This window comes from Mustelus asterias, unplaced genomic scaffold (assembly GCF_964213995.1).
Source record: "Mustelus asterias unplaced genomic scaffold, sMusAst1.hap1.1 HAP1_SCAFFOLD_280, whole genome shotgun sequence".
NCBI classification, from domain to species: Eukaryota; Metazoa; Chordata; class Chondrichthyes; order Carcharhiniformes; family Triakidae; genus Mustelus; species Mustelus asterias.
Window position 1 is genome coordinate 222,501 of NW_027590245.1, and position 14,049 is coordinate 236,549.

At 50.4% G+C, this 14,049-nt stretch overlaps 1 protein-coding gene across 2 annotated transcripts in view; it reads right to left on the reverse strand.

The window, feature by feature from the left end:
* Positions 1–13,319, reverse strand: part of LOC144486056 (von Willebrand factor A domain-containing protein 5A-like) — a 235,819-nt gene extending 222,500 nt beyond the window's left edge. The window contains exons 1-4 of one of the 2 annotated variants that reach the window (XM_078204158.1): positions 12,975–13,319; positions 6,058–6,107; positions 4,302–4,504; positions 2,373–2,595 (exon numbers count right to left, since the gene is read on the reverse strand). In XM_078204158.1, coding sequence (XP_078060284.1) covers positions 2,373–2,595; positions 4,302–4,504; positions 6,058–6,100 — 469 coding nt within the window. In that variant the 5' untranslated portion in view covers positions 6,101–6,107; positions 12,975–13,319. The remainder of the gene's footprint in view (positions 1–2,372; positions 2,596–4,301; positions 4,505–6,057; positions 6,108–12,974) is intronic. The other variant, XM_078204159.1, reaches the window with a different exon arrangement.
* Between the last annotated feature and the right edge of the window lie 730 nt (positions 13,320–14,049).

A 14,049-nucleotide genomic window follows, 5' to 3' on the forward strand; every position in this document is an offset into this window, starting at 1 on the left:
TACCTGTCCTGGGAGTGTTTGATGGGGGGACAGTGTAGAGGGAGCTTTACTCTGTATCTAACCCCGTGCTGTACCTGTCCTGGGAGTGTTTGATGGGGGGACAGTGTAGAGGGAGCTTTACTCTGTATCTAACCCTGTGCTGTACCTGTCCTGGGAGTGTTTGATGGGGGGACAGTGTAGAGGGAGCTTTACTCTGTATCTAACCCCGTGCTGTACCTGTCCTGGGAGTGTTTGATGGGGGACAGTGTAGAGGGAGCTTTACTCTGTATCTAACCCCGTGCTGTACCTGTCCTGGGAGTGTTTGATGGGGGACAGTGTAGAGGGAGCTTTACTCTGTATCTAACCCCGTGCTGTACCTGTCCTGGGAGTGTTTGATGGGGGACAGTGTAGAGGGAGTTTTACTCTGTATCGAACCCTCTGCTGGACCTGTCCTGGGAGTGTTTGATGGGGACAGTGTAGAGGGAGCTTTACTCTGTATCTAACACCGTGCTGTACCTGTCCTGGGAGTGTTTGATGGGGGGACAGTGTAGAGGGAGCTTTACTCTGTATCTAACCCCGTGCTGTACCTGTCCTGGGAGTGTTTGATGGGGGGACAGTGTAGAGGGAGCTTTACTCTGTATCTAACCCTGTGCTGTACCTGTCCTGCGAGTGTTTGATGGGGGACAGTGGAGAGGGAGCTTTACTCTGCATCTGACCCCGTGCTGTACCTGTCCAGGGAGTGTTTGATGGGGGACAGTGTTGAGGGAGCTTTATTCTGTATCTAACCCCGTGCTGTACCTGTCCTGGGAATGTTCGATGAGGGGGACAGTGTAGAGGGAGTTTTACTCTGTATCTATCCCCGTGCTGCACCTGTCCTGGGAGTGTTTGATGGGGGACAGTGTAGAGGGAGCTTTACTCTGTATCTAACCCCGTGCTGTACCTGTCCTGGGAGTGTTTAATGGAGGACGTAGAGGGAGCTTTACTCTGTATCTAACCCCGTGCTGTCCCTGTCCTGGGAGTGTTTGATGGGGACAGTGGAGAGGGAGCTTTACTCTGTATCTAACCCCGTGCTGTACCTGTCCTGGGAGTGTTTGATGGGGACAGTGTAGAGGGAGCTTTACTCTGTATCTAACCCCGGGCTGTACCTGTCCTGGGAGTGTTTGATGGTGGACAGTGTAGAGGGAGCTTTACTCTGTATCTAACCCCGTGCTGTACCTGTCCTGGGAGTGTTTGATGGGGGACAGTGTAGAGGGAGCTTTACTCTGTATCTAACCCCGTGCTGTACCTGTCCTGGGAGTGTTTGATGGGGGACAGTGTAGAGGGAGCTTTACTCTGTATCTAACCCTGTGCTGTACCTTTCCTGGGAGTGTTTAATGGAGGACAGTGTAGAGGGAGCTTTACTCTGTATCTAACCCCGTGCTGTCCCTGTCCTGGGAGTGTTTGATGGGGACAGTGTAGAGGGAGCTTTACTCTGTATCTAACCCCGTGCTGTCCCTGTCCTGGGAGTGTTTGATGGGGACAGTGTTGAGGGAGCTTTACTCTGTATCTAACGCCGTGCTGTCCCTGTCCTGGGAGTGTTTGATGGGGGACAGTGTAGAGGGAGCTTTACTCTGTATCTAACCCCGTGCTGTCCCTGTCCTGGGAGTGTTTGATGGGGACAGTGTAGAGGGAGCTTTACCCTGTATCTAACCCCGTGCTGTCCCTGTCCTGGGAGTGTTTGATGGGGGACAGTGTGGAGGGAGCTTTACTCTGTATTTTACCCCGTGCTGTACCTGTCCTGGGAGTGTTTGATGGGGACAGTGTAGAGGGAGCTTTACTCTGTATCTAACCCCGGGCTGTACCTGTCCTGGGAGTGTTTGATGGTGGACAGTGTAGAGGGAGCTTTACCCTGTATCTAACCCCGTGCTGTACCTGTCCTGGGAGTGTTTGATGGGGGGACAGTGTAGAGGGAGCTTTACTCTGTATTTAACCCCGTGCTGTACCTGTCCTGGGAGTGTTTGATGGGGGGACAGTGTAGAGGGAGCTTTACTCTGTATCTAACCCCGTGCTGTACCTGTCCTGGGAGTGTTTGATGGGGACAGTGTAGAGGGAGCTTTACTCTGTATCTAACCCCGGGCTGTACCTGTCCTGGGAGTGTTTGATGGTGGACAGTGTAGAGGGAGCTTTACTCTGTATCTAACCCCGTGCTGTACCTGTCCTGGGAGTGTTTGATGGGGACAGTGTAGAGGGAGCTTTACTCTGTATCTAACCCCGTGCTGTACCTGTCCTGGGAGTGTTTGATGGGGACAGTGTAGAGGGAGCTTTACTCTGTATCTAACCCCGTGCTGTACCTGTCCTGGGGGTTTTGACCCTGGCGCACCCCACTTTTCGATATAACTCAGGATGAGCCTCACCGTCCGGTGTGTAACGTGGGTTGAGAATCGTGGGAAGGACAAACCGCACGGCCCCGTCGGCCTCGATCGGCAGTTCCTGAACGAAGGAGAAGGACACACTGGCGTTTTGAGCCGGAGGCAGGTTACCCACAGTGCAGGTGAAGATATCACTGGAGCTGGTGTCCTCCTCCAGGAGGAAGGCCTGGCCTCCAGCTGAGATGGCGTCATCGTATTCATCCTTGGCCTGTGTGGGGTGGAGGGGCGAGAGGGACAGGACAGCACCATCAGGGGACGCAATGCTGGGAGCATTCCCACTGGACACAACCCCAATGGACCCAAACCCCTTCCCATTCACTCCCACTGTACACAACCCCAATGGACCCAAACCCCTTCCCATTCACTCCCATTGTACACAATCCCAATGGACCCAAAGCTCTTCCCATTCACTCCCACTGTACACAATCCCAATGGACCCAAACCCCTTCCCGTTCACTCCCACTGTACACAATCCCAATGGACCCAAACTCCTTCACATTCACTCCCACTGTACGCAATCCCAATGGACCCAAACCCCTTCCCATTCACTCCCACTGTACACAGTCCCAATGGACCCAAACCCCTTCCCATTCACTCCCATTGTACACAATCCCAATGGACCCAAACCCCTTCCCATTCACTCCCACTGTACACAGTCCCAATGGACCCAAACCCCTTCCCATTCACTCCCACTGTACACAATCCCAATGGACCCAAAATCCTTCACATTCACTCCCACTGTACACAGTCCCAATGGACCCAAACCCCTTCCCATTCACTCCCATTGTACACAATCCCAATGGACCCAAACCCCTTCCCACTCACTCCCATTGTACACAATCCCAATGGACCCAAACCCCTTCCCGTTCACTCCCACTGTACACAATCCCAATGGACCCAAACCCCTTCCCATTCACTCCCACTGTACTCAATCCCAATGGACGCAAACCCCTTCCCATTCACTCCCACTGTACACAATGCCAATGGACCCAAAATCCTTCACATTCACTCCCACTGTACACAATCCCAATGGACCCAAACCCCTTGCCATTCACTCCCACTGTACACAATCCCAATGGACCCAAACCCCTTCCCGTTCACTCCCACTGTACACAATTCATATGGACCCAAACCCCTTCCCATTCACTCCCACTATACACAATCACAATGGACCCAATCCCCTTCCCATTCACTCCCACTGTACACAATCCCAATGGACCCAAACCCTTTCCCATTCACTCCCACTGTACACAATCCCAATGGACCCAAACCCCTTCCCATTCACTCCCACTGTACAGAATCCCAATGGACCCAAACCCCTTCCCATTAACTCCCACTGTACACAATTCCAATGGACCCAAACCCCTTCCCACTCACTCCCATTGTACACAATCCCAATGGACCCAAACCCCTTCCCGTTCACTCCCACTGTACACAATCCCAATGGACCCAAACCCCTTCCCATTCACTCCCATTGTACACAATCCCAATGGACCCAAACCCCTTCCCATTCACTCCCACTGTACACAATCCCAATGGGCCCATCCCCTTCCCATTCACACCCATTGTACACAATCCCAATGGACCCAAACCCCTTCCCATTCACTCCCACTGTGCACAATCCCAATGGACCCAAACCCCTTCCCATTCACTCCCACTGTACACAATCCTAATGGACCCAAACCCCTTCCCATTCACACCCACTGTACACAATCCCAATGGACCCAAACCCCTTCCCATTCACTCCCACTGTACACAATCCCAATGGACCCAAACCCCTTCCCATTCACTCCCACTGTACACAATCCCAATGGACCCAATCAGACATACCTATTCTTATGTGAAACGTGTCCTACCCTGCATTGTGTTCCCTTACTCACCCCGCCACCCCTCTTGACCTCGCCAATATCTCACCTCTTCTTTTTCCTTAATCTCGGCCACGATGGTCTTCCCGTCAATGGTGGCCTGGAAGTTGTAGACGGCAGCATCGCTGTCCATGGGGAATACGAAGATGGCCTCAACAGGATTGCTCTCCTCATTCTGGTACTCTAGGCTTGCCGACACGTCAGCCACAAAGCCTTTCACCTCCACCTCCACCGAGATACTCTTCAGGGGGACTATGACAGGGAACAGGAGAGCACTGTCAGGGGGCGCAATGCCGGGGACGAATAAACACAGTGCATTTCCACTGTACACAATCCCAATGGACCCAAACCCCTTCCCATTCACTCCCACTGTACACAATCCCAATGGACCCAAACCCCTTCCCATTCACTCCCACTGTACACAATCCCAATGGACCCAAACCCCTTCCCATTCACTCCCACTGTACACAATCCCAATGGACCCAAACCCCTTCCCATTCACTCCCACTGTACACAATCCCAATGGACCCAAACCCCTTCCCATTCACTCCCACTGTACACAACCCCAATGGGCCCAAACCCCTTCCCATTCACTCCCACTGTACACAATCCCAATGGACCCAAACCCCTTCCCATTCACTCCCACTGTACACAATCCCAATGGACCCAAACCCCTTCCCATTCACTCCCACTGTACACAATCCCAATGGACCCAAACCCCTTCCCATTCACTCCCACTGTACACAATCCCAATGGACCCAAACCCCTTCCCATTCACTCCCACTGTACACAATCCCAATGGACCCAAACCCCTTCCCATTCACTCCCACTGTACACAATCCCAATGGACCCAAACCCCTTCCCATTCACTCCCACTGTACACAACCCCAATGGGCCCAAACCCCTTCCCATTCACTCCCACTGTACACAATCCCAATGGACCCAAACCCCTTCCCATTCACTCCCACTGTACACAATCCCAATGGACCCAAACCCCTTCCCATTCACTCCCACTGTTCACAATCCCAATGGAGCCAAACCCCTTCCCATTCACTCCCACTGTACACAATCCCAATGGAACCAAACCCCTTCCCATTCACTCCCACTGTACACAATCCCAATGGACCCAAACTCCTTCCCATTCACTCCCATTGTACACAATCCCAATGGACCCAAATCCCTTCCCATTCACTCCCACTGTACACAATCCCAATGGACCCAAACCCCTTCCCATTCTCTCCCACTGTACACAATCCCAATGGACCCAAACCCCTTCCCATTCACTCCCATTGTACACAATCTCAATGCACCCCAAACTCTTCCCCTTACTTTCCAAAGATGTGTAGATTAGGAGGATTGGGCATGGTACAGTGTCCCTTAGTGTCCGAACATGTCCAGGGTAGGTGGATCGGCCATTGCAAATTTCCCCTTAATATCCAAAGATGTGCAGGATAGGGGGATTGGCCATGCTAAATTGCCCCTTAGTGTCAGGGGATTTAGTAGGGTAAATATGTGTGGTTCAGAGGATAAGGCCTGGGTGGGATTGTGGTCGGAGCAGGCTCGATGGGCCGAATGGCCTCCTTCTGCACTGTGGGAATTCGTGATTCTATGAATTTTCTCTCTGCCCACCCTCTCAATTCCTTCTAGAATGCTCTCACACAAACGCCCACACGGAGCCACACGTATTGCAACAGTAATGCGAGGTCAGCTTGTGTCATCTCCCCCCCCCCTCATCCCAACGGAGAAAGTCCGTTGCCTCCATCTCCGTGTGACAAGGACTGGATGTGATCCTTATTTTCCTTTACCTGGGACATTCTTCTCAGTTAGGAGTCCGCAGCGTCTTTCCATGGTGCGGCTAAAGGGTTAACAAGACAAAGGCCGTGAATAACTGTGTGGACATTGAATCGGATCCCTGCCACCCCTCCCTGCACCCCCCCCCCTCCCCCACCCCATCCCGTGCCACCCTCCCCCACCCCATCCCGTGCCACCCTCCCCCACCCCATCCCGTGCCACCCTCCCCCCACCCCCGTCCCACCCTCCCCCCACCCCCGTCCCACATTAAGTCTGTTCACCTATAACACCTGGATCATAAAGACACTTATGTCAGACTCCTATTTATTGACTGTAGCTCAGCCTTCAACACCATTCCTGACAGCGATGAGGACCGTCAGAGGATACAGCAGGATGTAGATCGGTTGGAGACTTGGGCGGAGAGATGGCAGATGGCGTTTAATCCGGACAAATGTGAGGTAACGCATTTTGGAAGGTCTAATACAGATGGAAAATATACAGTAAATGGCAGAACACTTGAGATGGGCAAAGGGATCTGGGTGTACAGGTACACAGGTCACTGAAAGTGGCAACGCAGGTGGAGAAGGCAGTCACGAGGGGTCATAGGTTCAAGGTGAAGGGGGGGAGGTTTAACACAGATATCAGAAGGACATATTTTACACAGAGGGTCGTGGGGGCCTGGAATGTGTTGCCGGGCAAGGTGGTGGAGGCGGACACACTGGGAACGTTTAAGACTTATCTAGACAGCTATATGAACGGAGTTGGAATGGAGGGATACAAAAGAGTGGTCTAGTTTGGACCAGGGAGCGGCGCGGGCTAATTGTTCCTTGTTTCTCGTTTCAAGGCTTCATTCTATCATCATCTTGCTGGTGCCAGTACAGAGCGAGACAGCGGATAGTTGGGAACCTGTCTCGGGGGCAGGGAATTCAGATGGTGTTCGTAAAGCAGAAGTGGAAATGAATAGGGTTGGGAAGCATTTTCTGATCAGGGCCAGTGTGATCTCCTGGACTCGTTTCGATCGCCACAGGGGGTCGGAGAGGAATTTCCCAGATTTTTTTTTCCCCATATTGGCCCTGGGGTTTTCACTCTGGGTTTTCGCCTCTCCCTGGAGATCACATGGTCTGGAATGGGGGGGTGGGGGTGAGTTAATAGGTTGTGATGAACAAAGCATCGTAGCTGTGAGGGACAGCTCGGTGGATAGGATATTAGGATGTAGATAGGCTGGAAAATTGGGCGGGGATCCTGGATTCAGGATTCAATCCTGGACCGGGGAGCGGCGCGGGCTTGGAGGGCCGAAGGGCCTGTTCCTGTGCTGTATTGTTCTTTGTTCTTTGTTCAAGAAGGCATACGGCATGCTTGCCTTCATCGGCCGGAACAGAGAATTTAAAAATTGGCAAGTCATGTTGCAGCTTTATAGAACCTTAGTTAGGCCACACTTGGAATATAGTGTTCAATTCTGGTCGCCACACCACCAGAAGGATGTGGAGGCTTTGGAGAGGGGACAGAAAAGATTTACCAGGCTGTTGCCTGGTATGGAGGGCATCAGTTATGAGGAGAGGTTGGAAAAACTTGGTTTGTTCTCACTGGAATGATGGAGGTTGAGGGGCGACCTGATAGAAGTCTACAAGATTATGAGGGGCATGGACAGAGTGGATAGTCAGAAGTTTTTTCCCAGGGTGGAAGAGTCAATTACTAGGGGGCGTAGGTTTAAAATGTAAGTTGTAAGGTTTAAAGGGGATGTACGAAGCAACATTTTTTACACAGAGGATTGTGGGCGCCTGGAACTCGCTGCCGGGGGAGCTAGTGGAAGCAGATACGGTTGTGAGTTTTAAGGGGCGCCTGGACAAATACACGAATAGGATGGGAATAGAGGGATATGGTCCCCGGAAAGATAGGGGATTTTAGTTCAGATGGGTAGCATGGTCGGTGCAGGCTTGGGGGGGTGCTGAAGGACCTAGTTCATAGAAGTTCATAGAAACCCTACAGTGCAGAAGGAGGCCATTCGGCCCATCGAGTCTGCACCGACCACAATCCCACCCAGGCCCTACCCCCACATATTTACCCGCTAATCCCTCTAACCTACACATCCCAGGACTCGAAGGGGCAATTTTTAACCTGGCCAATCAACCTAACCCGCACATCTTTGGACTGTGGGAGGAAACCGGAGCACCCGGAGGAAACCCACGCAGACACGAGGAGAATGTGCAAACTCCACACAGACAGTGACCCGAGCCGGGAATCGAACCCGGGACCCTGGAGCTGTGAAGCAGCAGTGCCAACCACTGTGCTACCGTGCCGACCTGTTCCTGTGCAGCAATTTTCTTTGCTCTTGTTATTCCTACGAAACTCATCTCCAAACTCCGTGGTCTAGGGCTCGGCTCCTCCCTCTGCGACTGGATCCCAGGCTTCCTAACCCACAGACTGCAATCAGTAAGGATAGGCAACAACACCTCCTCCACGATCATCCTCAACACCGGTGCCCCACAAGGCTGTGCCCTCAGCCCCCTACTATACTCCTTATACACCCATGACTGTGTGGCCAAATTCCTCTCCGATGAAAGTACTGATTAGGGACAGTCAGCATGGCTTTGTGAGTGGAAAATCATGTCTCACAAATTTGATTGAGTTTTTTTGAAGGGGTAACCAAGAAGGTAGATGAGGGCAGTGCAGTTGATGTTGGTCTATATGGACTTTAGCAAGGCCTTTGACAAGGTACCACATGGTAGGTTGTTGCATAAGGGTGAGGTCGCTAAATGGATACAAAATTAGCTTGATGACAGAAGACAGAGGGTGGTTGTAAAGGGCTGCTTTTCAAACTGGAGGCCTGTGACCAGCGATGTGCCTCAGGATCGATGCTCGGTCTACTGTTATTTGTCATTTATATGAATGATTTGCATGAGAATTTAGTCGGCATGGTTAGTAAGTTTGCAGTTGACACCAAGATTGGTGGCATAGTGGACAGTGAAGATTATCTAGGATTGCAACGGGATCTTGATCAATTGGGCCAGTGGGTTGACGAATGGCAGATGGAGTTTAATTTAGATACATGCAAGGTGATGCATTTTGGTAGATCAAACCAGGGCAGGACTTACTCAGTTAATGGTAGGGCATTGGGGAGAGTTATAGAACAAAGAGATCTAGGGGTACAGTTTATAGTTCCTTGAAAGTGGAGTCACAGGTGGACAGAGTGGTGAAGAAGGCATTCGGCATGCTTGGTTTCATTGGTCAGAACATTGAATACAGGGGTTGGGATGTCTTGTTGAAGTTGTACAAGACATTGGTAAAGCCACACTTGGAATACTGTGTGCAATTCTGGTCACCCTATTATAGAAAGGATATTATTAAACTAGAAAGAGTGCAGAAAAGATTTACTAGGATGCTACCGGGACTTGATGGTTTGGGTTATAAGGAGAGGCTGGATAGACTGGGAACTTTTTCTCTGGAGTGTAGGAGGCTGGGGGGTGATCTTATAGAGGTCTGTAAAATAATGAGGGGCACAGATCAGCTAGTCAATATCTTTTCCCAAAAGTAGGGGAGTCTAAAACTAGAGGGCATAAGTTTAAGGTGAGAGGGGAGAGATGCAAAAGGGTCCAGAGGGGTAATTGTTTCATACATAGGGTGGTGAGTGTCTGGGGCAAGCTGCCAAAGTTTGTAGTAGAGGGGGGTACAATTTTGTATTTTAAAAAGCATTTAGACAGTTACATGGGTAAGATGGGTATAGAGGGATATGGACCAAACGCGGTCAATTGGGATTAGCTTAGGGGTTTAAAAAAAGGGGCGGCAAGTTAGGCCGAAGGGCCTGTTTCTATGCTGTAAACCTCTATGACTCTATGAACTCCATTCTCAGGTTTGCTGATGACACCACCGTAGTGGGTCGGATCTCAAACAATGACGAGGCAGAGTACAGGAATGAGGTAGAGAATCTGGTGAACTGGTGTGACGGCAATAGTCCCTCCATCAATATCAACGAAACGAAGGAGATAGTCTTCGACTTTAGGAAGCATAGTGGAGAACATGCCCCTGTCTACATCAATGGGCACGAAGTAGAAATGGTCGAGAGCTTCAAGTTTCTAGGTGTCTAGATCACCAACAACCTGTCCTGGTTGCCCCATGTCGACACTATAGTTAAGAAAGCCCACCAACGCCTCTACTTTCTCAGGAGGGTAAGGAAATTTGGCATGTCTGCTACGACTCTCACCAAATTTTACGGATGCATCATAGAAAGCATTCTTTCTGGATGTATCACAAGCTTGACATGGCTCCTACTCTGCCCAAGACCTCAAGAAACTACAAAGGGTTGTGAATGTAGCTCAATCCATCACGCAAACCAGCCTCCCATCCATTGACTCTGTCTACCCTTTCCACTGCCATGGAAAAGCAGCCAGCATAATCAAGGAACCCTATGCACCCCGGACATTCTCTCTTCCACCCTCTTCCATCGGGAAAAAGATACAAAAGTCTGAGGACCCGCACCAACCAACTCAAGAACAGCTTCTTTCCTGCTGCCATCGTACTTTTGAATGGACCTACCTTATATTAAGTTGATCTTTCTCTACACCCTAGCCATGACTGGAACACGACATTCTGCACTCTCTCCTTTCCTTCTCTATGAACGGTATGCTTTGTCTGTATAACGCGCAAGAAACAATACTTTTCACTGTATACTAATACATGTGACACTGTTAGCACTGCTGCCTCACAGCGCCAGGGACCCGAGTTCAATTCCCGGCTTAAGTCACTGTCTGTGTGGAGTCTGCAAGTTCGCCTCATGTCTGTGTGGGTTTCCTCCGGGTGCTCCGGTTTCCTCCCACAGTCTGAAAGACGTGCTGGTTAGGTGCATTGTCCCAAACAGGCGCATGAGTGTGGCAACTCGGGGAATTTCAGAGTAACTTTATTGAAGTGTTAATGTAAGCCTGCTTAGAACCATAGAACCATAGAAAATTACAGCTCAGAAACAGGCCTTTTGGCCCTTCTTGTCTGTGCCGAACCATTTTATGCCGAGTCCCACTGACCTGCACTTGGACCATATCCCTCCACACCCCTCTCATCCATGAACCCGTCCAAGTTTTTCTTAAATGTTAAAAGTGACCCCCATTTACCACTTTATCCAGCAGCTCATTCCACACTCCCACCACTCTCTGCGTGAAGAAGCCCCCCCTAATATTCCCTTTAAACTTTTCTCCTTTCACCCTTAACCCATGCCCTCTGGTTTTTTTCTCCCCTAGCCTCAGCGGAAAAAGCCTGCTTGCATTCACTCTATCTATACCCATCAAAATCTTATACACAGATTTCTGTGTCTGTTTGCACTGTTTGAGAACAGATAACCACTCCATCTGACGAAGGAGCAGCAAGCTCCGAAAGCTTATGGTATTTGCTACCAAATAAACCTGTTGGACTTTAACCTGGTGTTGTGAGACTTCTTACTGTGCTTCCATTGAGCCAGTGTCTAATCAAATTTACTACCTCCCCATGTATACCTAGCGACTGAACCTTCCTAACTAACCTCCCATGAGGGACCTTGTCAAAGGCCTTGCTGAAATCCAGGTAGACAACATCCACCGCCTTCCCTTCATCCACTTTCCTGGTAACCTCCTCGAAAAACTCTAATAGATTGGTCAAACATGACCTACCAGCAGAAAGCCATGTTGACTCTCCCTAATAAGTCCCTGTCTATCCAAATATTTGTAGATCCTATCCCTTATCACACCTTCCAATAACTTGCCCACCACCGACATCAAACTTACTGGCCGATAATTTCCCGGATTTCTTTTGGAACCTTTTTTAAACAACGGAACAACATGAGCCACCCTCCAATCATCCGGCACCTCCCCCGTGAATACTGACATTTTAATAATGTCTGCACGGTAGCACGGTAGCACAGTGGTTAGCACTGCTGCTTCACAGCTCCAGGGACCCAGGTTCGATTCCCGGCTCGGGTCACTGTCTGTGTGGAGTTTGCACATTCTCCTCGTGTCTGCGTGGGTTTCCTCCGGGTGCTCCGGTTTCCTCCCACAGTCCAAAGATGTGTGGGTTAGGTTGATTGGCCAGGTTAAAAATTGCCCCTTAGTGTCTTGAGATGTGTAGGTTAGAGGGATTAGTGGGTAAATATGTAGGGATATGGGGGTAGGGTCTGGGTGGGACTGTGATTGGTGCAGACTCGATGGGCCGAATGGCCTCTTTCTGTGCTGTAGGGTTTCTATGATTCTAAATTTACTCGCCGAGTAACTCTCGCGAGTCAGAGAGTGCTGCAGTTCCAGGGTGTGTCTCGAGGTTCGTGTCGCCTTCTCCAATCACACAGTGTCCATCACTTGCTCCGTGTCTAGGTCATCTGTTGCAGTGGGTGAACTTGCATGCGTGTGTGTGTATGTATGTGGTTAGGAGTTGTTTGCCTTAACACAGCTGACACTAATAAACAAACTTGAATAATAAATCAATCAAAAAATTTGTATCTTTGCAAAGAAACTCAGTCAGCACTGACTCAGTTCGGAGTTACGTTGCCGAGGCAGAGGAAGGAATGTGGTGAGACTGCTGGAAGTTCCCTCAGGGCCGAGACATCAGGTTCACGGTGAGCAGGGGATTTCCACAGTAACTTCATTTCAGAGTTCATGTCAGCCCACTTGTGACACTAATAAATAAGTCCATTTTAAAGTTACTGTGAAAATCCCCGAGTCGCCACACTCTGGCGCCTGTCCTGGTTACACCGAGGGAGAATTTAGCATGGCCAATCCACCTAACCAGCACGTCTTTCGGACTGTGGGAGGAAACCGGAGCATCCAGAGGAGACCCACGCAGACACGGGGAGAACATACAGACTCCGCACAGACAGCGACCCAAGCCGGGAATTGAACCCAGGTCCCTGGCCGCGCCCGAAGGCAGCCAGTCGTATTAATCACTGTCCAGTCATCTCGGAACAATGCTTTACCAACCTTACCTTCCTCTCTCTCTCTCTCTCTCGTTTTCTCTGTAAGTCGCTTCCCTCTCTGCTCTCTCCCACTTCCTACTGGTGGTGTGAATCCAGCCCCTCCGATACAAGCAGCACACGTAAACACTCCCTCACTTTTCCGTGTGGGAGCCAAGTAACTCTCGCGAGTCAGAGAGTGCTGCAGTTCCAGGGTGTGTCTCGAGGTTCGTGTTGCCTTCTCCAATCACACAGTGTCCATCACTTGCTCCGTGTCTAGGTCATCTGTTGCAGTGGGTGAACTTGCGTGCGTGTCTGTGTGTGTGTATGTATGTGGTTAGGAGTTGTTTGCCTTATAACACAGCTGGAATTTGACCTGATTGCGAGGCAGACAGGAAGGACTTGTTCCCTCTCCCTGCCCCCGAAGCCCCGATTTTTTTTTGTTCATTCATGCCTCATTGGCCCTTGAACTGAGTGGCTTGCTAAGCCATTATAGAGGGGATTTAAAAGTCAACAACATCGCTGTTTGGATCGAGAGTCACGTGTCGAGTAAGGGCAGCAGATTTCCTTCCCTCGAAGGGGACAACAGTGAACCAGATGGAGGTTTTTTCATTGATCTATTAGTGTCACAAGACGGCTTACATTAACACCGCAATGAAGTTACTGTGAAAATCCCCCTAGTTGCCACACTCCAGCGCCTGTTCGGGTTACACTGAGGGAAAATTTTGCATGACCAATGACACCTAACCAGCGCCTAATCTTATATTAAGTTGATCTTTCTCTACACGCTAGCCGGGACTGTAACACTCCATTCTGCACCCTCTCCTTTCCTTCTCTATGAACGGTATGCTTTATCTGCATAGCGCGCAAGAAACAATACTTTTCACTGTATCCCAATATACGGGACAATAATAAATCAAATCGAATGAAACAATCTCTGCTGCCCTCTCCTTTAATATCCCACCTCCGGATATTGCTTTGCTCCTCCCAGATTCCCCCATGTATCTCTCCATGCCGCCCGCACCCCCCCACCCGACCTCCGTAAATCCCTCCTATGCAGATCCCTGTCCCCATATATCCCTCCCCTGTATATCGCTTTGTCCCTCCC